This window comes from Chelonoidis abingdonii, chromosome 1 (genome assembly GCF_003597395.2).
Source record: "Chelonoidis abingdonii isolate Lonesome George chromosome 1, CheloAbing_2.0, whole genome shotgun sequence".
Lineage (NCBI taxonomy): Eukaryota > Metazoa > Chordata > Testudines > Testudinidae > Chelonoidis > Chelonoidis abingdonii.
This window is the reverse complement of record NC_133769.1, coordinates 315523061-315547945: the sequence shown is the minus strand read 5'-3', so window position 1 is coordinate 315547945 and position 24885 is coordinate 315523061. Positions and strand designations below refer to the sequence as shown.

Genomic DNA, 24885 nt, shown 5'->3' with positions numbered 1-24885 from the left:
CAAAATACTTTATAGTGCAGACTCTCCCCAAGTTAGCATCAGCAGCTTATTGTATATAAAGTTGGAAATAGACCACCCCATCTCAGAAGATATTAAAAAAAATAAAAGACTCCCCAGAACTGTAAAGGAGTTCAACAATTTTTTTTTAAAAGAATAAGCATGTACCAGTAAAGATCCACCCTTGTAAAATGGGATAATACCACCCAATTTGACAAGGGCATCAAAAGTTTAATTATTGATAAAGCCCTTTGAGAGCCTTGCGTAAAAAGTGCTAGACAAGTTCAATTATAAAGAAAAGACAGAAGCAGTGATTTTAAAAAGGGAAGATATCTATGTGATGTGTTCCTTATGCGTTTGCTTTTTGCACATCTAACAGCCAATCGTTTCTGCTTTTCAGAGGGATCTACTATTTCTCTAATGAAACCTCAGAAGAATATGGAGGGCGGATTACACTAAGAATGGGAGGCAGTCTCATGTTTCAGGTCTGGTTTCCTTTATATCCAGTGATCCCTTATTTACAAAAAGAGCAGAGGCAAGATGACTACTTCCTCAACATTCAGGGCTGGTCTACACTACCCCCAAGATCGGCGGGCAGTGATCGATCATGTCTAATGTAGATGCAATCAACTGACCGCTCTCCCGTCAAACTCCGGTACTCCACCAGAACAAGAAGCACAAGTGGAGTCGACGGGAGAGCATCAGCTGTCAACTTAGCGCAGTGAAGACACCATGGTAAGTAGATCCAAGTATGTCGACTTCAGCTAAGCTAGTCACGTAGCTGAAGTCGTGTATCTTAGATTGACCCCACATGGTAGTGTAGACAAGCCCTCAGACATGACTTCAGGGCCACCTCAGGTCTGCAGACACACCAGAATTGTTACTGAATACCAAAATTTAGGGCAGTCTACAACTCATTTGCTATATTTAGAAGAGAATTGGGGGGGGGGGGGGAGAAACAAGTGTCAGTAACTTAAACCAAACCCCTTCTATGCAGCATGATGCTTACCTCAAGACGACTTATTGACATTACTATGAAGGGGAGAACTCTTATTTGCTGTGACCAGAAGATCAGTTTCAATAAAGATCATCTCCTAGGACTGGACAGGGGAGAAGAGTAGATGAAGCCAGTGGTTACAAACTCCAGTTTTAAACAACAAAATGGAGCAGCTCAAATATGTCAAAAATCTATTTGCATTTACTTAAAAAGAGAGCAAGACGACGAGACTGCTGCAGCTCAGATCAGAGTTCTATCTCTAGTTCTGATGCACATGACAGGTTGGCCAACTCACACTGTGGTTCTACTTGGAAAAGTGACAGTAGGAATTCTATTATGTTGTGCCATTGTTTATTCTCGCCAAAATTTCTGTAAGGAAGAACTCCGTTTACAAATAAGCATGTTTTTTCTGGCTAGCAGGTTTACCGAGTCACCCCAGTCTCAATCAACCAGGCTTCTTCCCTTTCCACACACCAGCACCCTTCACGAAGGTTCTGCAGGCCCAGCTGGACCTTCACTTATACCTGTGCAATCACAATCTACAGGACTGCCTAGATGTAACCAAGTAGAACCGTGTAAACAATTCTGCTGACATTGCACCAGAAAAACAACCCACAAATCAGCTTCACTCTCTGCAGCAGCATCGGTTTGGCACTGAAAGGAGTAGAGCAGTACAAATTTCACTAACGTAAGAAGACTGAAAACACGTGTGATTCACCATTACCCTGTGATCCCATTCACACTGGGTGCAGAAAATCATCATTCTGAATTGGTAGCACCCACTTTGCACTGGTGTAACAGACCACACAAGTTGCAAGGCAATGGTAATTTACATCAACAGGGAGCTGTTGTAGTAAGAAAGTGCTATTTTATAGTAACTCGTCAGTGAAGAAGTGCACTTTCTCCTCTGCCTCAAGTTACTACGGACATTTAGTCACAGCCTCAAGCTGGCCCCTTGTTAAAATATGTTTAGCCTGACCACTTTCACTATCACTTTTTGTACAGATGCTTTCCATTGAAGTAACCATCTTAGTGCAAAATGGTCTTCAAAAGCTAAGGTCATCTACCTCTAAGTACTTAAAGGATAGAAAACTGGGTTAGACACTTTTTGGCTAAAATACTTGGTGTTTCAAATATGCATCTCACACAAACACAGGTTTTTAGCATCCATCAGTAAGAACCCTGTATAACAAAATTTGATGTATGGGTCATCACCTAAATAGCCACAGAACCCAGAAACATTGAGAATTATTAGCCCAGCAGGAATTGCACTAGTAAAAGTTTTGTTAAAATACTTTAAAATGATCAGCCTGGACTGATCGAGTGGGTCAAGACAACAGATAATCCATTAGAAGGGAGAAAGAACTTTTAAAAAAAAAAAAAAGTTTCATCTCTTGATTTATATTTTTTTTTTAAATTTTATTTTTCAACATGACTAAGAGTGAAAATAAAACATTCTTATCAGGATTTCTGCAGTATGTGAATCAGCACAATATTTTCCATTACAAAAGGTTATTAAAAGTTAGTCTTAGTCTACACTTCATTGTTGTTTATCAGGTATTGTTTTGGTGAGCTTGGGTACAGTCTTAAGTCCATTTTCTTTCTTTGCCCATTAAAGGGGTTGTCATGTACATCTGCATTTCTTACTGTCCTTGATTGTCCTCTTGACTGGAGACGAGACGTTCACAGTAACTTTTATGAAAATTCAATACTAGAAAGCCACATAGATACAAACATCCAAAATGGTCTTTGATTTCTTGGCACATTAGTAATGTCTCCTTAATAGTAGTGATCTATTAGGCCAGATCCTGTCCCAACTTCCTTTGTACTATCCGAAAGTTATTAATAGGCCAAACCAGAGTAGGGGAAATCCTTAATTAGCAAAGAGTCCATCATTATACCGCCCTTTCCTGGCATAGTCACACACCTCAAGGAGGAAGGGATGGATCCAGAATCTGCTACATTCCCACATTCCTAGTACTACTACGAACCAGAGTAATTTGAGAGCAGTTGAGAGGCTACTCTAATTTCTGACGCAGGTCAGTCTGGCAGTGCAGTGTGACCATGTCTTAAAGTCACCTTTGCCAGCCCTTCACCCTAAGCTGTTCTTTCCATTTGGCAAGTGCTGAAAAGTTCTTTAAACTATTTTAGTTAAGAATTCCAGCCTATTTGTTTCTTCTGAAGAGCAATTCAGTCTTTTCTACTTAACTGACCTTTCATTACTGCCTGCCATGCATTGCACAGCAGACCCTTTTTAATATTACATTTATCAAGTTCAGAGCATTGAAGGACAGTTGAATAGGTTCTTTTCTTCGGGGATTCCGCAAAAGGAGATGGTGGTTTCATAGATAATACACTATTAGTTTAAAAAGAGTGGGACAGGGCATGATCTGTGGTATTTTCACAATACTGCTTTCACCTAATTGAAAGATTGTCTCTATAGTTTTTGCTTGCAGAAATAGTATGTAATCATTCAAATTTAGATTTCTCCAGTCATCTATAAAACCTTCTAAAGGAAGGAGAAGAGAGGCTCTGTAGGCCCTGTTTGTTACTACCTCACTTGCTGTTGTCATATTTCAAGCTGCCTTTGTGGTATCCTGCAATGAGTGAAGGAACCTTTATTCAGGGACTCTCTTTATTCCCAGTATGGTTCATTTTTTCCATTACGCCCATCTCCGTTTTAAACATGTGCAAGACAATTTCTAACTGCTTGATTCTGGACTATGTATTCAATATTGCATCAGTATTCTCCCATGCTCCAGAAAAGGGTTAATAGGGAGAACAAGAACTTGGCTTTTCTATGAAATGACTGCAGGAAAAGGAGGGAAAAAACTGATTTTTGAAGAAATATATAAAAATTTGACAGTTGTTATCACCTTCAATAGTTGCAATTTCAAATAAAAAAGAAATAGTAGGGTTAGTCGTGTCTACATGTGTCTCTTCTCAGATTCAAAAGGGTAGGTAGTAATGAAACTGGTTTCATTTCTGCTTGTGCACTGGAGTTAATTTCATCTGTGCTCCACCAGTGCTTTCCGGGCTTTGGTTGGCAGTGAGAAAAAGGGCTTCTGGCCTCTTCATCCTTTCAAAACTGTAGCATTCAACTTTTTCTTCGGTGGAGACTGTTCTGGTGCTTACAAGGCGAAATCCTTCTCTAAGTAAAGTGTCAGCTAGTAGGCCTAGTACGTTAGTTCCATTGATCAGCTTTCTATCATCAGGTTTTATAGAGACATACCTAGAGAAAGAGAAAAAAAGTGTGATTACAAGTTAACATCCTTCTTGGGAGGATGGAACCATGTTTTTAAACAGGTCAAATTCTCAGCTGATGTAAGTCAGCATGACTCCATCGCCTGCAACAGAGCTGCACTGATTTACACTAGCCAAGAATCTAGATTAGTTTTAGGGCTGTCACGTGATTTAAAAAAATAGTCACGATTAATCACACTGTTAAACAATAACAGAACAACATTTCAATATTTTTGGATGTTTTCAAATACCGTATTTACTTGTTATGCTTTTAACAAATGCCATCAGCATGGAAGTATGTCCTCTGGAATGGTGGCAGAAGCATGAAGGGGCATACAAATGTTTATCATATCTGGCACATAGATACCTTGCAATGCCGGCTACAAAAGCGCCATGCAAATGCCTGTTCTCACTTTCTGGTGACATTGTAAATAAGAAGAGGGCAGCATTATCTCCTGTAAATGTAAACACACTTGTTTGTCTTAGTGATTGGCTGAACAAAGAAGTAGGACAGAGTGGACTTGTAGGTCTGAAGTTTTACATTGTTTTGTTTTCGAGTGCAGTTATGTAACAAAAAAAAAACAACTACATTTATAAGTTGCACTTTCACGACAAAGATTGCACTACAGTACTTTTAGGCGATGAAATGAAAAATAATATTTCTTTTGTTTATCATTTTTACAGTGCAAATATTTAAAATAAAAAAATATACACTTTGATTTCAATTACAAACACAGAATGCAATATATATGAAAATGCAGAAAAACATCCAAAAATATTTATTAAATTTTAATTGGTTATTTTATTAACTGTGCAATTAAAACTGCAATTAATCATAATTTTAAGTTAATCATGTGAGTTAACTGATTAATCAACGGCCCTAGTTAGTTTTCTAAATGTCTTAATTCTTTACCTCATTAAAAGCACAGCTATTTCTTGCAGTTTGACCAGTTATATTTTTACAGAATAGACACTGTTTTTCCACTATGAAGTTCACTTTTTCCTTACAAGTGATTGTAACAACTCTTAAAATTGTGTTTAATTCAATGGAGGGGAACTGACGTACATTATGCATAATGTACAGCAGCTTCTTAGATAAGAATAGTCAAACTGTGGCCAGGGCAGCAAAACTGGGTTCATTTAAATAGCAGCACTCTTCATTACAAAGCACCTCTCCCTACTAACAGTGAAGTTTATTGCTCAGTTGCCTTGCACAGCAACTTTTTTTGTAACAATTATGAAAATTATTTACAACTAAAGTCAACTGATTTTACTTGGAATAAAGTACAGGGGGTTTAAAAATTTATCCAGACACCTCAAGGAACAAAAGTCATGTAAAAATACTGTTAAAAAGTAGCATAAATTGGCAGGCAGAATTGCTCCATAGTTCATGAAAAAAGTACAAAGGTCCACAAGAAGCACTAAAAGCTAAAGATTCCATACAACCACAAATGATTGATTAGAGATAAATTAACCACATAATCAAAAACTGATTAGTTTGTAAGATTTTTCCTCTGCAGTTCAACAGACAAGTGTAGCTTGATTAATCGAAGTCAGAAAAGAGGTTATAACACACTACATCTCAGTTTTTAAGTTGCCATAACCTACATTGATGCACAGTTAGTCCAATAAGCTACAAAGTTATATACCATTTAAGTGCCATCTCATATGTGCTATGTGAGAGAGCCTACAATGAACGGCTTACAATTATTCAGCTAAAGAAAGTCAAAATATAAACGCTACTGAATTTTCTAAACCCACCATTCTCTTAATCCATATATTTCAAGAGAGAGAATAACCCTACTGGAACTATTCCAGTGAAGTGTCCATAAAAATCCAGGCATTCTAAGAGCCATGGAAGATAAACTAGGTTATCTTTTCCTGTATGGAGACAAATTCCAACTGTATAATAAAGCCACCCTTTAGAGCTTCTAAAAATCATTATAAACTGCACCTAGACCCCGATATAACACAAATTTGGATATAATGCAGTAAAGCTGCACTTGGGGGAGGGTAGCAGGGCTGCATGCTCCAGTGGATCAAATCAAGTTCGATATAACACAGTTTCACCTATAACACGGTAAGATTTTTTGGCTCCCGAGGACAGCGTTATATCGAGGTAGAGGTGTATGTAACTAGAGCCTGATGTGGCTAGCATAGAGGTCACTGATTTCCCACTGAAAAATCAATGGCAAGAGGATCAAGCTCTTAAGCCCCCTTCCCCCTCCAAACTCATGTAGTGTATACAATTTATATTCTTCAAAACAAAACCCCACATCTATAGTTAAGGAACAAGGAAAGTCCATTACCTTAACTCTACTTTTGTTTTCCATCCCCACTTCCATCATTCTGTTCTCCCCTTCTCCAAAATGGAATCTAAGGGATGCGTTTGTAGCCATTTTAATGATCTTCCCCTCCTCTCTTCCCCAGCTTATTTAATATTTATCTTGGACAAAGTTCTTGTGGGCAAGTTTTCCCATTTACTCCTAGTTTTCACAGTTTGTACATTACAAGCATTATGGATGCTTATGAGCACAAGGGAATGGCATGTGTGACAAACTCATTTTATAATTTTCAAAACTTGTATTAGCCCACATTCAGACTTAGCAACCTCACTAATGAGAGAAGTCAGCTTCCTTCTTTCCTCAGAAAAAAGTAACTCTGCATTCTCTGAGTTAAACATCTCAAAGGAGAGGTGGTTAAGATAAAGTATTTTTCTACCATTAGTAATCAGTTCAGCCAATTAGGAACGTCTTCAGTGATTGCCCATTATTACTTCAGACAACTCACAGACTTCGTTTTCAGTTATCAAACATTCTGACTACTACAGGAAAAGCGAACCCATTAGGATATGTCATTAGGCTGACAGAACACAGAGGCTGTTACATATGGGACAAACAGTAGGATCTAGGCAGAGAATCAAGAGCACAAAATATTACAGCTGGCAAGTGGTTCTCTTATATTTTAATTTTGCATTTTCCAATGGCTTCTAGGTGTGACTCAGCCATCCCATTGGACAGACATCAGAAATATAGAAAAAGCAAAAAGGTGAGAGGAAAGTCAAATGAATTAGGAGAATAAGATGTTTTTAAAAATCCATTTTAAAAGTTAAGGAAGCTTACAAGAAGTTAGATCAGTATAAAAGGAGTTACATCAGTCACCTTTTGGCATTGAACCATCAATTGATTATCCCATGATCTCATCACAGTGTAGCAAATTGCATGCATTTTATGAACTAGAGCAGGGGTTGGCAACCTATGGCATGCGCGCCAAAGACGGCACGCGAGCCAATTTTTAATGGCATGCTGCTGCCTGCCGGGCTCCTGCTCAGTCCGCTGCCGGGCTGAGTCGGACCCTAGCAGGCAGCAGCATGCCATTAAAAATGCTACCTGACCCAGCCCGCTCTTCTCCACCCTCCTACCTATTGCTCTCTCTGGCGGGGGCAGAAGCAAGCTTGGTCCTGCTGACTGCTGCTGTATGGCAGGCTCTGCCGGCAGCCAAATTTCCTCCTCCCCCACCTCTTCCCCCAGCATGCTGCGTTGAGCCTTGTCTCCTCTCCCTCTCTGCCGCCGATGGCCCTTGCGAGGGAAGGAAGAAGAGCAGCCCCAGCACCCTCACTGCTCAGACTGGTAAGAAGGCAGGGAAGGGAGGCAGGAGCAGGGCATATCCTTCTAGACCCCTGCCGTGAGCACCCCCCTGATCCCAGCCCACCACCCCCAGCCCTCTGCCCTGCATCCCCCTTGTACCCCAGCCCCCTGCATCCCTCACAACCCCATTCCTGACTCCTGCACCCTCCACACCCCCTGCCTCACTCCTGCACTCCCCACACAAACCCAGCCTCTCCACACCCCATGCCCTGACTCTTGCACCCCCCACATTCCCACCTGCATCCCTTGCACCAAATGGGAGCTGTCCAGGTAAGCATTCCACACCCAAACCTCCTGCCCCAACCCTGAGCCCCCTCCCTCATTCTTGCTCCTGGCCAGACCCTGAACCCCAAACCCCAGCCTGCTCCTTCACCCCCAACCCTGTGCTCAGTGCACTCCCACCCTCAGCTAAGTGCAGAGAGAGAGAATGGGCCAGAACCAGGGAGAAGGTAGGTACCCACTGTATGTGGGCAGGGCCGGGACCCCAGGCTGGCAGCGGGCTGAGCGGGGCCGGCAGCTGGGACCCCAACTGTCAAGGGGCCAGCAGCCAGAACCCCAGACTGGCAGTGGGCTGAGTGGGGCTGGCAGCCAGGACCCTGGCTGGCAGGAGCCAGTGGACAGAACCCCAGATGGCAGCAGGCTGAGCAGCTCAGCACACTGCTGGTCTGAGGTCCTGGCTGCTGGCCCCACTCAGCTCACCACTGGTCTGGGGTTCTGGCTGCCAGCCCCTTGCCAGCTGGGGTCCCAGCCGCCGGCCCCGCTCAGCCTGCTGCCAACCTGGGGTTCCGGCCACAGGCCTCACTCAGCCCGCTGCTGGAATAGGTGAACGGAACCCCAAGCCGGGAGCGGGCTGAGCAGGCCAGCAGCTTAAGATCAGCATTTTAATTTAATTTTAAATGAAGCTTCTTAAACATTTTGAAAACCTTGTTTACTTTACCTACAACAGTAGTTGAGTTATATTATATATAGACTTATAGAGAGAAACCTAAAAAACGGTAAAATGTATTACCAGCACCAAAACCTTCAATTAAAAAGTGAATAAATGAAGACTCGGCACACCACTTCTGAAAGGTTGCTGACCCCTGAACTAGAGGTCTTGGAATTATTTCAAGAAAGAAAAGCCACACAAGGTGAATACCTTGTCACCAACTGGTCACCAGCAGAGTAATCAGTGCCACATTGAAAAACCAGGTCATGATGAGAAGGTCTCTCCAAAGGAAGTGGAGTGAGGAGCTTCTGAGAAGGAAAAGGATTATTATTCCAGTTCTGTCTCAAGGATTGCTCTGTAAACATAGTGACCTGTCCAGCCAGTTCCTCAATAGTGTTGCTGCAAGAGCCAAAGACTCGGAAAAAGGCCTGAGTTTCCTGGAGCAAGAAACGCACTTCCAAGATCTCTGGTCTTGGCTTCAGCAAGTTTTCCTGGCTCAGGAGATCAGCCAGGGAGTGGAGTTCATAGAAGTCTGCTTCTCTTTGCAGCCTCTGATAGTCTGAAAAGTCAGTGGGCAGAGAAAGCTGTAGTGTCCTCAAAAAATCCAGGATGTAATTAAACAAAGTTCCATCTCTGTCCACAAAGAATTGTCCATTCACCAGCCTGAATTCGTGGTCATTGCCATTCAACATCCTTGCTAACCTGGACTCTGGGAACCTCCGCAGGGTGGAAACCCATGTTGTAAATTTTGAGCCTCCTACATTCAGAATGGCAATTTCTTGATTGCTCATATTGTCTCTCCACCAATCAAGGTTAACACTGACCTATGTCTTTCTAACCAGACTATTCCTAAACTGCAAATCAACTGGGACTGCAAGTGCCATTCAGTAATCTTATTGCATGTTTGGGATGAGGTGTGTAGCACCGCTAGGGTTCCCAGGCAACAAGAAGCATAAATACAACTAAAGATAGCTGTTTGCAGGTCCTGGTTGCTTGGAAACTTGGGCTCTTGAAACAAAAATAATAAAAAATAAAAAATGAACAGCTTCCAAAGACTGTTGAAAAATGGTTGATTGACTCCAGGTTTTGAAAAACCCTGACAAAAACCAAGAAACTGTCCCCAAAAGCAAGACATTCAGTATAAATATTTGAGTTTTACAGAACCACCACAAGATGATTTCATTTCTATACCACTGTGGGTGACCCACTGCTAAAAGAAATGTTAAATGTACTTTAAGGCAACTCCACAATCATGGTCTGAAATGAGAACATTTCAGAGAAGTTGGAAGTGTATTTCATTAAATGTTCCTGATCTGAAAGGATTCAATGATTAATATATTTGTATGAAACATCCATACAGAGATATGGTAATGATTTACTATTTCTTTATCTATTCAATTATCCTAGAGTTAAGTCATAAGACTCACTAAATTCTTCCGGGGTGCAGTGCAGCCAATAGAAAGACACCGGGGAAGTCTACATTGCAGCTGGAGGTGCAACTGCTGCACGGGTTGACATACCCACACTAGCTTTAATTTAGCTAGTAGTGCTGAGAATACCAGTGAAGTCACAGCACCACAGGTTTCAGCTGAAGCTGTACAAGTCTGCCTGGGGCACTGGATATACATACTTGTATTGCCCATGCTGCCACGTCATCACTACTATTTTTAGAGATGTGCTAGCTAGATTAAAGGTAGCACATGTATGCCAACCCATGCTCCAACTGCAGGGCAGGGATAAGGAGCATGACCTATCTCAGGGCTAAGGAGTTTCCTAACACAACAAGACAAAGCCAATGTTAATGGATGTGATTACACAGCAGGTTTACAGGCAGCACCCCATCTCTCCAGCTATTGAAGCGATGATTGACTGATGTGGGGAAGCAGAGAAGAGAAGCTGCCCCCTCCCCCCACCAGCCTCACACTGCTGGGAAGATTGTGTTTTAGGGAGGTTTGCTCTCTGGCTGTTGAGCAGGGTGGAACTGTCATTCTTTCATCTTAAAGCAGGCTCTGTTCTTACTTTCTACCACCACCACAGAGGGGAAGGGAATGGCGAAAACTCCCTAGTCCATGCATTGACCATGCAAGCACTTTACACTCACTGCCACAATGAGCTGCACTGTATCCCCAATTGTGAGCAAGTGGATGCATTTCCCAATAGGGAGCTTAAATTCTTTACATTAGAGGCACTTTTTAGAAAGACAGAGATGCAGGTGGCTTTTAAAAACAAACAAACCACAAATCCAACATGAAGATAGCTCAATCCCTTGACAGAACTACAGCTGGAAAAGTGTCATTGCACTGCATATGAGCGCACCTTGCAGCTTGTTCTGCCCCACTCACTTCCACTGTTTCTCTTTCCTATTGCAATTTGTTCGAGACCACTGCCTTGAAGACTTTTTTTTAATAAATAAACCCTGTAATCAATATCCAATGTACATAAAGTACTGCATATACCCAGGATAAGAAATGAGTGAAATTTGACATCTTCAGTTATGAAGAGATTCCAAAGAGTTAAAGTATCACTCTGTATTTTGCAATGGATGGCCAGTCTTAGGCAAACTTTGCAGCCCACGTCTCTTAGCAATCAGAAGTATTCTTCCTAATTTCAAAGAACCTCCCACAACAAAAAATGTTGATGCATTTAGGGATCAGCACTTTTTACTCTAGGACACGTAAAATCATTAATACGGCTATATTAGTATTTGACTATATGCATGGTTAGTTTTGCCTTATATTTTGGTTAGACCAAGGAAGTGCACTGTTCCCAAAAACATTTTGAAACAAAATCTCAGAAGCAAAAGTATGTTTTCTGAAAGTTCAGTTTCACCTTCCAGCATATCTCAATGCTTGAACTACACGAACAATAACTCAGTAAACATTCTGAGTATTAAATGCTTCCATCAGAAGCCAAAGGTTTTTTTAAAAAATGTGCATGCACTGTTAAGTTTTCTGCAACAGCGTTCTGTTCACTTCTTGGGCTTCTGAATTTGTGCTTTGGTAGTGGACATTATAACAGTTTATATTTGCACACAAATTGTGCAACATTATCCAATACCACTAGTGTATAATTTTTGCACTTTTCACTTAGAAATGAAGCTCCATCTGTCATTTGCTCCCAGTAAAACATGGCATGGTCAGCTATCTCCGCAGTGTCTGCCAGATAGGATGAGCCAATTGTAAAGAGTTGAGTTTTCCAGCACTGAAGATTGTCAAAGACAGATTCCACAAAGGTCATTCTGGTGGCTGCAAGGATAAATAAGCAAATCAGAGAAGTCACTATAAATTTGTGTGAAAAGACTGAGGAAATCTTGAAATTAAGCATGCTGTTTTCCTGAGGTAAAGAAAGCTTGTCCACATCTACTAGTTTTATACCATCCCACTGGCTGGTATCGAAGTTCTTTATTGTGGGATTGATGTCTACACTGGAACAAGGCAGAGGGGTTTCCTTGATCACTTTGATTTTTTCCCTGAACTCCTGCATCTGTTGCAGAAATATAATGGGCTCAGACACATCCTTAAAGGCTTCTGCAATGTTAAAAGCCATTCGTTGCTCTTGTAGAATTGTGTTCAGTTTATTGATTTCTGGGTCATAGGCCTGCATCACTGCAAGCTTCATGGTCTCAAAGTCAGACAGAATCTCATTTCTTTTCTGCTCCAGTGTGTGCTGCAGCTTCTCAAAGAACTCTTTCACTTTGTCTGAGTCCTTTGTCAGAATCTGCAGCGCTTTCCTCTTGCTTGTTTCCCAGGTGTCTAGCCGGGAGAGTGCATCCCCACACCGCCATGTTTCAAAGCCCTGAAACAGGGTTTCAAAAGCACGCTTCTCCTGTGAATAGGCATCTTCAATGGAGCAAAATACGTGCTTTGTGTGGTCACCTCGAGTGGCGCAGACACCACATATCAGCTGCATATCTGTCCGGCAGAAAATGTTCAGGGGCTGCCCGCTGTGCACCTTACACATAGGCATTTTAGGAGTTACTTTTATTTTGTTATATTTCTCCACGATACCTTTCAGGGAGTAGTTGACTTGTAAATTGTTGATTCCTGTAACAGGAGTTTCCTTCCGGCAGGTAGGACACTTGAAAACTGGAGGTGGTCTCCAAACCACACTCCGGACATTTCCCTCTAGGATCCCCTCCAAACACTTCTTGCAAAAGTTGTGAGAACAAGGTAAAACCCGAGGATCTTCAAACAAGCCACAACAAATGGGACAGGTGAGATCTTCTTCTAAGAGCTCCATCACATCCTACTGAAAGAAGAGGGAAAAAATATTAGAGGGACTTTATAAGAACTATTTCCATTCCACCATCATTAGTCAAATGGGGAAGAAGTTACAGTAAACCATGCCAAGAGCAGCTTCCATTTGAGACAAGCTTAGTATCGCTTGCACTGTGACAGGCGGCGTTTTTTGGCCCAAGGAGTTTCAAGGTGGGGTCTCAGCTGGGCTGATATGCATGTTGCACACACTGCCAGTTGAGCCACAAAACAGAGGACTCCACTAATTGCTTAAGTCTGTTCTAGTATTGGACCATCAGAAAAAAGCTGCTCAATGTCAAGACAAAATCAGTTTCCCAGTCTTAGCATAAACACCGAAAAGGAATGTTAGCTAACCTGACAATGATCTTTAATATCTGCTGAAAATAATTTGCGTACTAATTCAAAACTTAAGTCTTATTGCAGCGATGCAATATTCAGAGATTGATTTGATCTGTGTTGTGAAATTTCAATATGGCAGACAATGTTAAAATTGAACCAAAAACTATTACATTTCACTTCCCCAACTCCTACAGAACCTGCTTTTAAAAAAAAAAAGTCACTTTTTTTGTGGGGATGGGGGGGAAACCAATATGGAAAGTGACTTACAGAGTAAAGCATCAGAATTTCCTCAGTTTTAGTAGAGTTTGTTAAATGCCCCCTCTTCTCAGCCCAAAGGCCAGTCAGCATTTGTTTAACCCTAGTTTAAGAAGTTTGGGTGCAAGGAAGAAAAATGTGTGAATGCCCTTTTCATTGCTATTGGGGTATTCAGCACAAAGTTGAAATATTGTAAGAATATAGAGATAACTCTTAAAAACCACTGCCGTAAAAATAATTTATAATCTATTTTTGATTACATAATCTGTATTTCCAGCTTCAATGTCTCAATATCTGTTTTAATTATGGCAATTCCTTTTTTGGGTGGGGGGGTGTCTAAGAAATTAGAATTTATCAAAAGAAAAATGTGAGACTTATCTTGTATTGCAGTAGCCCCTAAATGCCCCAATCAGGGATCAGGCCCATTATGCTAAGCACTGAATTTATAACAGAAACCAATTCTCTGGTGCAAAGATCTTACACTTTAGCATATGAAATGAGAAAGCAGGTGGATACTTAGAAGGGAAAAAAGTTAGAATTGGTATTTGCCAGACGTGCAGATCCGATTAGTTTGGTGATGGAAATTAAAAATACTTTGTGATAACTAAAGGACAATGATAATTTCCCCATGCTTAGCAGTATATTACCAAAGTGGCTGAACAGTAAGTTCTCCTCAGTTCTCATGGTGATTTCACACAAGGTACCCGACCCTTAAGAAAGGCAGGAAACTGGTTAAAAAAAGATAGCCAGGAACCATTCAGAGGGAGATCGAGGATACCAGTGGATACATGGAAGGCAGAAAAATCAAGAAAGACTGCACTGGGAGAAAAGGAAGGTTTGGGATGCAGTTTGGTATGATCAAAAGAAAGCTTTCACCACAAGTAGATAGATACTGGCTGGAACAAAAGAAAAAAAAAATCTTCAGAGGGTACAATCAACCCCCAAATTCATTTCTCCAATTACTAGAGATGTTTGCATGCATAAGTGGGGCTTGAAAAATTTACTAGACTTCTACTCAGCCAGAAGACTGAGCCTACTAACCAAAAGTCAGTCACCTCAAAGTAGGTTTGCCAGGTGTCCAGTTTTTGACCGGCACACCCGGTCAAAAAGGGACTCTGGGGGCTCCAGTCAGCACCGCCAAATGGGCCATTAAAAGTCTGGTTGGTGGCACAGCAGGGGCCCAGAACTACGGAAGGCTCCCTACCTGCCTTGGTTCTGCATGGCTCCCAGAAGTGGCCGCCAGGTGCCTGAGGTGGCCAGGGAGGCTTCATGCACTGCCCCCGCCCTGAGGGCCAGCTCCACAGCTCCCACTGGCCAGGACCTGTGACCAATGGGAGCTGTGGGGGCAGCGCCTGCAGGTGCGAGGACAGAGCACAGAGACTCCCTGGCCACCCATGCGCCATGGGGCCACCAGGACTTGGCAGTCACTTCCTGGGAGCCACAGTAAGTGCCGCTGGGACCTTGCACCAGCCCAGAGTCCCCTCCTGCATCCCAACTCCCTCCCAGAGTCCACACCCCAACCACTTGCCCCGGCCCTGAGCAAAACAAATGGTCTAATTCCTCATCCCAAATATTCTCTCAGATGAAAACAGGAAAAAGTTAATCTAGTCTGTTTCTAGAATGCAGGTGGTGGCTTATCAGATAGTAGCAGGAAACAAGGTAAAGTGAAAGATGAGGCAACGCAGGCTAGGCTTGATCCAACTGAGTACAGCATCCAAGTTTCCACTATTTATTTCAAAACCAGATTTCTCTAAACAAGAAAATGTTCATTGATTACTAAATTCGTGGCATGGCAAGTATGAATTTTAACCAAAAAGATGCTTGAGCCTCAGAACAGACATTTTTCAACACTTGAATTGCAGGCACAAAGCTCAGGCACTTGAAAGATAACTGAACATAAAGTGGCCAAACTTTAAATAAAAAGATTAGTTTATAGCCAAAAATTCCTAATATTTAGGATCAGTCCAAAAGATTAAGCTTTTAGACAGCTATATGTGCCTAAAACTAAGGATTTATTATGAAGTGCCTTTACAATAATAAGTATACAGCTTTGCTACCACAGCATCATAATCCATAGAAAAGACATGACATGGAGACAGCATATTTCCGTATCACTTTCAGTATCTCAATCTTTACCTGCTTCTGGAATAACAGCATAGCGAGTTACTCTATGCTACTCAAAGAAACTGATGAGGCTAACAGGGGGAGGAAAGCTGCAACTACTTAAAAATTGTTGTTTCCCTCATTGTAACAATGCTGGTTCTGGCAGGACCCAACAGAGTGCCAACTCAGGACAAATTGCTTAAAACAGGGCAGTTACAGCCCAAGTCTGGGGTTTTTCCACCTCTAAGGCAAACCAAACCAGCCAGATAAAAAGGACTTCGGTCTCATCCCACTGGCTAACCACAAGTCACACAAGCAATTCCCTTAGACAATCCAGCTTCCCAGTACCACCAACAGTGCCACTCGTTAGGGCAGGGGTCCCCAACACGGTGCCCATGGGCGCCATGGCACCCGCCGGGGCATCCATGTGCGCCCGCCTACTGGCTGCCAGACAAGCAGCCACCGAAATGCCACTGAGAAGCAGCAACATCAAGAAGCACTACCGCTGAAATCCCGCCGAATTTCGGCAGCATTTCAGCAGTGATGCCTCTTGACGATGCCACTTCATGGCGGCATTTCGACGGCAATGCCTCTTGACGATGCCGCTTCACGGCGGCATTTCGGCAGCTGCTTGTCCAGCGGCCACAGTCCTCGGCCCCCTGGAAAAGGTTGGGGATCACTGAGTTAGAGGGACAAATGGTTATGAAAACCAATACCCCAGTAAAAGAAAAAAAGGTTCTCTTGATCCCAAAGGACCAAGCCCCAGACCCAGGTCAATATACAAATCAGATCTTACCCACAAAACATCTAAAATCTACAGGTTTATTCATAAAAGGAAAAAGACAGAGATGAGAGCTAGAATTGGTTAGATGGAATCAATTACATACAGTAATGGCAAAGTTCTTGGTTCAGGCTTGCAGCAGTGATAAAATAAACTGCAGGTTTAAAACAAGTCTCTGGAGTACATCCCCAGCTGGGATAGGTCATCAGTCCTTCGTGTAGAGCTTCCATTTGTAGCAAAGTCCCTCCAGAGGTAAGAAGCAGGATTAAAGACAAGATAGAGATGAGGCATCAGCCTTTTATAGTTTTTTTCCAGGTGTAAGAGCACCTCTTTGTCCTTACTGTGGAAAGTTACAGCAAAATGGAGTCTGGAGTCACATGGGCAAGTCCCTACATACTTTGTTGAGTTACAAGGCAGATATGCCTTCTCTCAATGGGTCAGTTGTATAGCTGATGGTCTTTAATAGGCCATCAAGCAGGGTAGGCAGAGCTGACACCAACTTGTCTGGGGTATCACCCAGAAACACAGCAGAAGTTTGAAATACAGACAGTATAGAGCCAATATTCATAACTTCTACTACAAAAATGATACACATAGACAGCATAACCAGCAAACCATAACCTTGTCTTAGACACCCTATTTGATCCCCTTTATACAAGATTTGGTGCCACTACAGGACTTTGGTTGCAACAATGATCTATACAGTCCCAGTTAATGTCAATAATGTCACACTCGTATATTGCTTTCCAAAGTAACCAGTCTTCTCCTCGACTTGCTGAGAGGCTTTAGACAAACTAAAGATTCTAAAGTGTCCAGTACACCTGTTTTTAACTTAAAGTAAGCATTTCCCATTCCTCTTTCCTTAGGCCGACAGATCTGAGAAAGGAAGACCAATTAAGCCAGCAAATCCAGACCTTTGAGGAGATTGTCCCATAATTACCATAACTTGGAATCTGTTAACTATTTAGTGCCTTCAACTCCATTTTATTGTTCTAAGGAAACTGAACTGGTGCCACATTTTGGAATGAAGCTATCTATGGTACACCCTCACTATAATGAGACTGTTAGGATCCAAGCCTTTTGTTCATTATAGCAAGGGGTTTGTTATAACGAAAAGACAATCAAAGCAACACAGCAGCAGGGCTCCAAGCTGTAGTTGTGCACACGTGTGCAATACACCTCCCCATGCCCCTTTTTTTAAACCACACACAGTATTGTACTGTAGTTGGGATCTAGGTTCGGTATAGATAAAAGTTCATTATAATTTAGTGTGTTATTGCAAGGGTGTGCTGTATTTCTACAGGTGGACTATTGTTACCCAATAACCTTTTAAGTTTAGGAGTCAAAGCTTCTAACATGGTGAGAAAATGCCAGTACCTGTATGGTTATAGCAGAATGAAGCACAGGGATGCTACATGAAATTATTTCAATCCATAAAGAGGGAAGTTAACAACAAATTAATGTTGTACCTCAAGTGAATATTAACCAACAAGATGAGAGAAATCAATTATTTTTAGTGCACCATGGAAAAAGGAGAGGAACCAATTTGAGTGCATTGAACCAGTTCTAGATATGGGGATGAATCTGAACCCTGGGATCCGGATTCCAACGCAAAATTTGCAAGTGCTCAGATGTTGCATTTTACGCCATCCTATAAAACCAGTTGTGGTGTGTGGATCCAGCTCTCTGCTACAGCAAGGTCTGGGGGGCGGGAGCCAGGAGCCAGGCCCTTCCACGGCCAGATGGAGGAACTGGTGAGAGGGGGGCGTTAAACAACTGCTGTTGTTTAGCCCCGCTCATGGCAGCACTGCACGGCCTGTCTGCAGCAGCCTCTCCGGGGCCCATGCCTTCCAGGGGGCAGCGCACCGCGCGGGGAGAGGCAGCCCCATGCCAGCGGCCGCGGGCAGGGCGAGCGCGTCTCCGCTCTTCCCCTGGGAGGTGCTCGGGAGTGGGGGGAGCAGCCCTCGCTATCGGACCCAGCCCGTGCCCCACGCTGGGAGCCCCGCCGCCCGCCCGGGCTCGAGGACCCACCTCCTCCGGGGCAGGCGGGGACCGCCGCCCTCCCAGCCCCGTGCAAGCCCGCGGAGGCCGCGCACCCCGGAGCTGGCGGCGAGACGCCGCGGGAGACTCAGGCCTGGCCCAGGCACAGCGTAGCCCGCCAACGCGCCTCACCTGCAGGTCCGCCGCCTCCCGCTGGAGCCCGCCGCTTGACTTGGCTGGACACTCCTGCTGCTGAGGCTGGGCCCGGCGCAGGCTACAGGCGCCTCCCGCCTCCACAAGCAACGGGAGGGCGGGGCCAGGGCCTGGCTTTGTATCTCCCCGCCGCTGCTGGGGAAGGGGCCGGGCGCGGGTGGCGGAGGGTGGCTGTGCCGCTGCCGGGGTACATGTGGCTTGAGCACGTTGCATCAAGTTCAGGGTAGTCGCGGGGCCTGGCTTGGGAAGGCTGGATTGACACAGGCGGAGGCCAGAGATTTACATCCTCTTCACAGACACCGCCCATGATTTGAGAGGCTTCAGGCAAGTCATTTGGCCTTGTGTGCACTGGGGAAAGGTGTAAACCATCTGCCCTTGAGGGGGATCAGCCCTACTGTAGGGCAGGTACGTGGGTCTATGTGTACCATGGTGTCCAGTGCACTGAGAAGTTAGCAAAGCTTTCTCAGTGCTCCCATTGCTGCTAACCACTGTTCAGATGAGCTGGGGGGGATTTTTTTTAAACTTTCCTCCGTGTAGGCATTTAACCTGGCAGTTTCCTCATCTGTTAAACTAGAGTATTAATAGTGTTGTAAAGCAAAACGTATTACTGAGCAAGTAAGACAAGGTTCTTTAAAGACATTCGGAGCAAGAGAAAGACAAAGGTGAATGTAGGTCCTCTGCTTGGCAGCATGGGAGAACCAGTAACTGCTGACATCAAGAAAGCTAGTGTGCTTGATGCAGATTTCGCTTTGGGTTGCACTAACAAGGTCAGTAATGACAGATACTCAAAATAGGGAAAGAACGGGCTAAAGAATATTTAGATAAGTAAGATGTATTCAAGTCAGCAGGGCCGAACAAAATTCATCTTAGGGTACTTAAGGAACTGGCTAAAGCAATCTTGGAGCTGTTAGCAATTTTCTTTGAGAACTCTTGGAGGACATCAGGAGAGGTCTCAGAAGACTGGAGAAGGGCAAACATAGTACCTATCTTTGAAAGGGGGAACAAGGAGGACCTAGGGAATGCTAGACCACTCAGCCTAACTTCAATACCTGGAAAGATATTGGAGCAAATTATTAAACAATCAGTTTATTAGCACCTGGAGGATAATAGAGTTATAAGAAATAATCAGCATAGATTTGCCAAGAACAAATCATGATAAGTCATCTTAATTTCCTTCTTTGATAGGATTACTGGCCTAGTGAATAGGGGGAAGAAACAGATGTGATATAACTTGATTTTAGTAAGGCTTTTGACACACTTCCACCTGACATGCTCATAAGCAAACTGGGGAAATACGGTCTAGATTTACTGTAAGGTGGGTGCACAACTGGTTGAAAGATTCAGCGTAAAGAATAGTTATCAATGGTTTGCTGTCCAAATTGGGAGGGAATATCTAGTTGGGTCCCACAGAGATTGGTCCTGTGTCTGGTACTATTCAATATTTTCATTAATCACTTGGATAATGCATATAAAATTTGCAAATGACACCAGGCAGGGAGGGATTGCAAGCACTTTGTAGGACAGGCTTTAAAATTCAAAATGACTTTGACAATTACAGAATTGGTCTGAATTCAACAAGATGAAATTCAATAAAGACATGTGCACAGTACTTCTTATAGGAAGGAAAAATAAAATTTACAGCTACAAAATGGGGAATAACTGTGTAGGCGGTAGTACTGCTGAAAAGGATCTGGGGATTGTGTGGACCACAAACTGAATGTGAGCCATCAGTGGGATGCAGCTGCAGCAAAGGTTAATATGATTCTGGAGTTTATCAACAGCAGTATTGTATGTAACACACAGGAGGTAATTGTCCTGTTCTATTCGGCACTGGGGAGGCCCTAGCTGGAGTACTGTGTCCAATTCTGGGTGTCACTCTTTAGGAACGATGTGGACAAAATGGAAAGAATCCAGAGGGGACCAACGCAAATCATAATAGAGTTGGAAAACCTGACTTACAAGGAAAGGTTAAAAAAACTGGGCAAGTCTAGTCTTCAGATAAAAAGACTAATGGGGGAACTGATAACAGTCTTCCAATATGTTAGGAGTTGTTATAAGAGGAAGGTGATCAATTATTTTCCATGTAGAATAAGAAGTAATGGACTTAATCTGCATTAGGGGAGATTTAAATTAGATATTAGGAAAAGCTTTCTAATTATAAGGATAGTTAAGTCTGGAATAGGTCATGGAGTTGGGCAATGGAGCCTTCCTAAAAGTGTGGGAGGGAGCATGAGGCCTTGCCCTTGCGTGTGCTCCTCCTCTTCCCCCTGAGGCCACACCCCCATCCAAGCTGAAAGCTGAAGCCAGGCTGGGGAGCTAGGGCCTCTCCACCTGCCTGGGGTGGAGGGGCCTGAGAGCAGACCCCAGTTTGTGTCCCCAGGCTCCCCACCCAGGATAGGTGGAGGGTCCACAGCTTCCCACAGCTGCTCGTGCCTGGCCTGGGGGTCTGGCCTTGTTGGTTGAAGAGCCACAGCTGGGCGATGGTAAGAACCGCCCAGTCAGCTGTGGGGAGCCACGGACCCTCCACCTGCCCTAGGTGGGGAACTGGGGACAGGAACATGGGCCAGGGGCTGCTCTCAAGTCCCTCAGCCCCAGGCAGGTGGAAGGTCCACAGCAGTCTGGGCTCCCCAGGCCATTCTTACCCAGGCCAGGCTCCAGCTTCCAGCCTGGCCAGCAGGCAGGGCCTCAGGGGGAAGAGGAGGGGCAGGGGCTCAGGCTCGTAGTGAAAAGTGGATGGGTTAGTCCCACCACTTTCAAAAGTGGGAGTGCCATGGCCTCTTGGCTCCCGCTGTTCCAGCACCTCTGCCTGGAGTCCTCATAATTTTAAAAAACAAGTTGGACAAACACCTGTCAGGGATGGTCAAGGTTTATTTGATCCTACCTCAGCACAGGAAACTGGACTTGATGACTTCCTGAGGTCCCTTCCAGCCCTACATTTCTATGATAGTGTTTGCAAAGTGCTTTCAGATCCTCTGTGACGATGCTGCCCTTGGGAGCCAGCTGAGGTCACTCAATCAGGCTGAACTGCAAACAGAATGGGGCAGACAAACCCCAAACACTGGTGGATATTCCAATACTTAGATTTACCAAGCCAGCACAAACCATCTTCTGTATTACTTCACTGGTTACTCAGAAGTCCAAACAACGCAGTTCTCTTAAAGTGCCCTGTCATAAGCATAAGTCCCAATTCTGAACCTTAGCGTCCAAAATGTGGGTGCCTGCATGAACCCTCCAAGCTTAATTACCAGCTTGGATCTGATAGCGCTGCCACCAGCCAGAAATTCCAGTGTCTGGCTCACTCTGGTCTCCCCAAAACCTTCCCTTCCCTGGGGGACCCCAAGATCAGAGGCCCTGATCTCACACCAACGGAATAACCCATTCCCTCCCCCTTTTACCTCCTCCCAGATCTCCGCCCTGGTACACTAGGAGATACCCTGCTCAATCCTTGAAACAACACCGAGAGCTCAAGTGTCTCTCCCCCTCACCCAGAGGCTATACAATCAAGCTAGAACTCTAACAACAAAGAGATTCCCCCTCCCTCTTTCCTTAGCCTAACCAGAGGAAAAAATCAAACAGGTCTTAAAAAGAAAGCTTTATATAAAAAGAAAAAAAAGACTAAAAATGTCTCTTGCAAGTGACAATATACAGGGTTAATGGCTTAAAGAATGAATAAACAGCCTTATCCAAAAAGAAATACAATTTAAAACATTCCAGCAAACTACACACATGTAAATACAAAAACAATATAAAAACCTATATTGTCTTATACCTGTACTTACAACTGGGAAACAGAAGATTAGAAAGCCTGGAGATAGAAAGATCACGTTCAGAGCCGAGAGAGCAACAGAGACACGGACAAAAGACACACACCCAAAAATTCCCTCCCTGAGCTTTGAAAAATCCGGTTTCCTGATTGGTCCTCTGCTCAGGTGTTTGGTTCCCTTTGTTAACCCTTTACAGGTAAAAGAAACCTTAACCCTTAGCTATCTGTTTATGACATGCCCAGCCTCAGGCCTCCATCCAGACACACATCAGATATGATGATTACTGAAAATCTTATCTCATCATATAAAATAAAAGGTTCTCCTGACCCCAAAAGGCCCAAGCCCCAGACCGAGGTCAAATGATAACTTAGATCAGAGGTCCCCAACGCTGTGCCCGCGGACGCCATGGCGCCCACTGGGGCATCCATGTGTACCCGCTTACTGGCCGCTGGACAAGCAGCTGTCGAAGTGCCGCCGAGAAGTGGCAATATCAAGAAGCGCTACTGCCGAAATCCTGCCAAATTTAGGCAGGATTTCAGAGGTGACGCCTCTTGATGACGCTTCTTCACAGCGGCATTTCGGCATCTGCTTGTCCGGCGGCCACAGTCCTCAGCGGCTAGTTGTCTGGCGCCCGCCCCACAGAAAAGATTGGGGACCACTGACTTAGATCTTACCCAAAATACACTCTTATAGTCAATTCTTATTAACTAAATAAGCTAAAATTTATTTAAAAAGATAGAGTGTGGGTTAAAAAATCAATATACATACAGATTTGAATTCAATTCTTGAGGTTCAGATACACAGAGATGGGCTTGTAGTTGCCAAAAGTCCTTTTAGAAATAGTCCATAGGTTATAGTCCAATGTCCATATTCAGGGTGACTCCAGTCAGTGACTGGGGAATCTCAATCCTTATGGCTTAAGGTTTCCCCCTCTTGAAACCCAAAGCAGATCTGAGATGAAGAAGGATCGTGTCCCAAGGTTTTTATACATTTCCAGCAGCCTTTTGGCCTGAAAAAACAATAGGCTTAAGCAGGAGTCGGCAACCTCTGGCACGTGGCTCACCAGGGTAAGTACTCTGGCCAGTTTGTTTACCTGTCACATCGGCAGGTTCAGCCAATGGCGGCTCCCACTGGCCGCGGTTTGCCATCCCAGGCCTATGGGGGCGGTGGGAAGCCGCAGCCAGTACATCCCTTGCCCACGCTGCTTTCTGCCACCCCCATGGCCTGTGACGGCAAACCATGGCCAGTGGGAGCCGCGATCGCCTGAACCTGCCGACGCAGCAGGTAAGCAAACTGGCCTGGTCCGCCAGGATACTTACCCTGGCAAGCCATGTACCAGAGGTTGCTGACCCCTGGGCTTAACTTTCCTTCTCCCAAACATCATGGCAATTAGCACAGGGTAATTTATCCATTAAACAGTTCAGATACAGGTTACCACAACCTTAAAAGAGACATATAGACAATAATACTATTTTCCTCAAGTGTCTTCCTAAATACAAATACCCCTTTTTTGATCATTGAATCAAAGCTATAGCAATAGACAAGACTTGTTTGCTTACATCACGAGATCTGAGGAAACAGCTACCTTTCTATCTCTAACAATGCAGACTTGCATTTCAAAGCTCTGTTCATTTACATATCTTCCTAATCAGTCTCTAAAGTTTGGCCATGGGTCAGGTCAGCCTGTGAGTTAATTAACTCTGTCTGGCTCTGTCACCTTTCAGTGAGATATTATATTACACTCATAACATCACACCCTGGACCAGAAGGTGCTATAGAATGCAAAGCACTGTTAATAAACAGCCATAAGAATTGTCAATTACAGGCTCTAGAAGGGCCCTATATCAGATTGGTCATGCATAGTTTTCAGTATGTCAAGACAAATCTTTCTCTCTCGGGCCTGGTCTACGCTACGCGTTTATACCGATTTTAGCAGTGTTAAACCGATTTAACGCTGCACCCGTCCACACAACGAGGCCCTTTATATCAATATAAAGGGCTCTTTAAACTGGTTTCTATACTGCTCCCCAACGAGAGGAGTAGCGCTGAAATAGGTATTGCCATATCGGATTAGGGTTAGTGTGGCCGCAAATCGACGGTATTGGCCTCCAGGCGGTATCCCACAGTGCACCATTGTGACTGCTCTGGACAGCAATCTGAACTTGGATGCACTGGCCAGGTAGACAGGAAAAGCACCGCCAGCTTTTGAATTTCATTTCCTGTTTGCCCAGCATGGAGCTCTGATCAGCACGGGTGGCGATGCAGTCCCAAATCCAAAAAGAGCTCTAGCATGGACCGTAAGGGAGATACTGGATCTGATCGCTGTATGGGGAGACAGATCTGTTCTATCAGAGCTCCGTTCCAGAAGACAAAATGCCAAAG

The 24885-nt window shown here is 43.9% G+C and overlaps 2 protein-coding genes across 3 annotated transcripts; both read right to left on the bottom strand.

The window, feature by feature from the left end:
* Positions 1-954: 954 nt before the first annotated feature.
* Positions 955-11641, bottom strand: KCNRG (potassium channel regulator). Its single transcript, XM_032774091.2, has 2 exons — positions 9023-11641; positions 955-4226 (listed from the first exon to the last, which is right to left on the bottom strand). The coding sequence occupies exons 1-2, from the start codon at positions 9601-9603 to the stop codon at positions 3974-3976; spliced, it is 834 nt and encodes a 277-aa protein (XP_032629982.1). The 5' UTR covers positions 9604-11641; the 3' UTR covers positions 955-3973.
* A 97-nt stretch (positions 11642-11738) lies between these two features.
* TRIM13 (tripartite motif containing 13) lies at positions 11739-18827 on the bottom strand. 2 transcript variants are annotated; one of them, XM_075061613.1, is made up of 2 exons: positions 18719-18827; positions 11739-13060 (listed from the first exon to the last, which is right to left on the bottom strand). In XM_075061613.1, exon 2 carries the CDS (start codon positions 13049-13051, stop codon positions 11822-11824), a length of 1230 nt encoding a protein of 409 aa, XP_074917714.1. In that variant the 5' UTR covers positions 13052-13060; positions 18719-18827; the 3' UTR covers positions 11739-11821. The 2 variants fall into 2 exon arrangements, with proteins under 2 accessions (XP_074917714.1, XP_032629981.1); XM_032774090.2 differs by having other exon boundaries at positions 11739-13057; positions 18719-18821.
* Positions 18828-24885: the final 6058 nt, after the last annotated feature.

Bases quoted from the DNA above. Each gene is read 5' to 3' on its own strand.
- KCNRG (XM_032774091.2), bottom strand. From the start codon at position 9,603: ATGAGCAATCAAGAAATTGCCATTCTGAATGTAGGAGGCTCAAAATTT. The intron at 4,227-9,022 runs GTATTCACCTTG...CTCTTTCTCTAG, and splicing joins GGTGACCAGTTGGTGACAAG to GTATGTCTCTATAAAACCTG.
- TRIM13 (XM_075061613.1), bottom strand. From the start codon at position 13,051: ATGGAGCTCTTAGAAGAAGATCTCACCTGTCCCATTTGTTGTGGCTTG.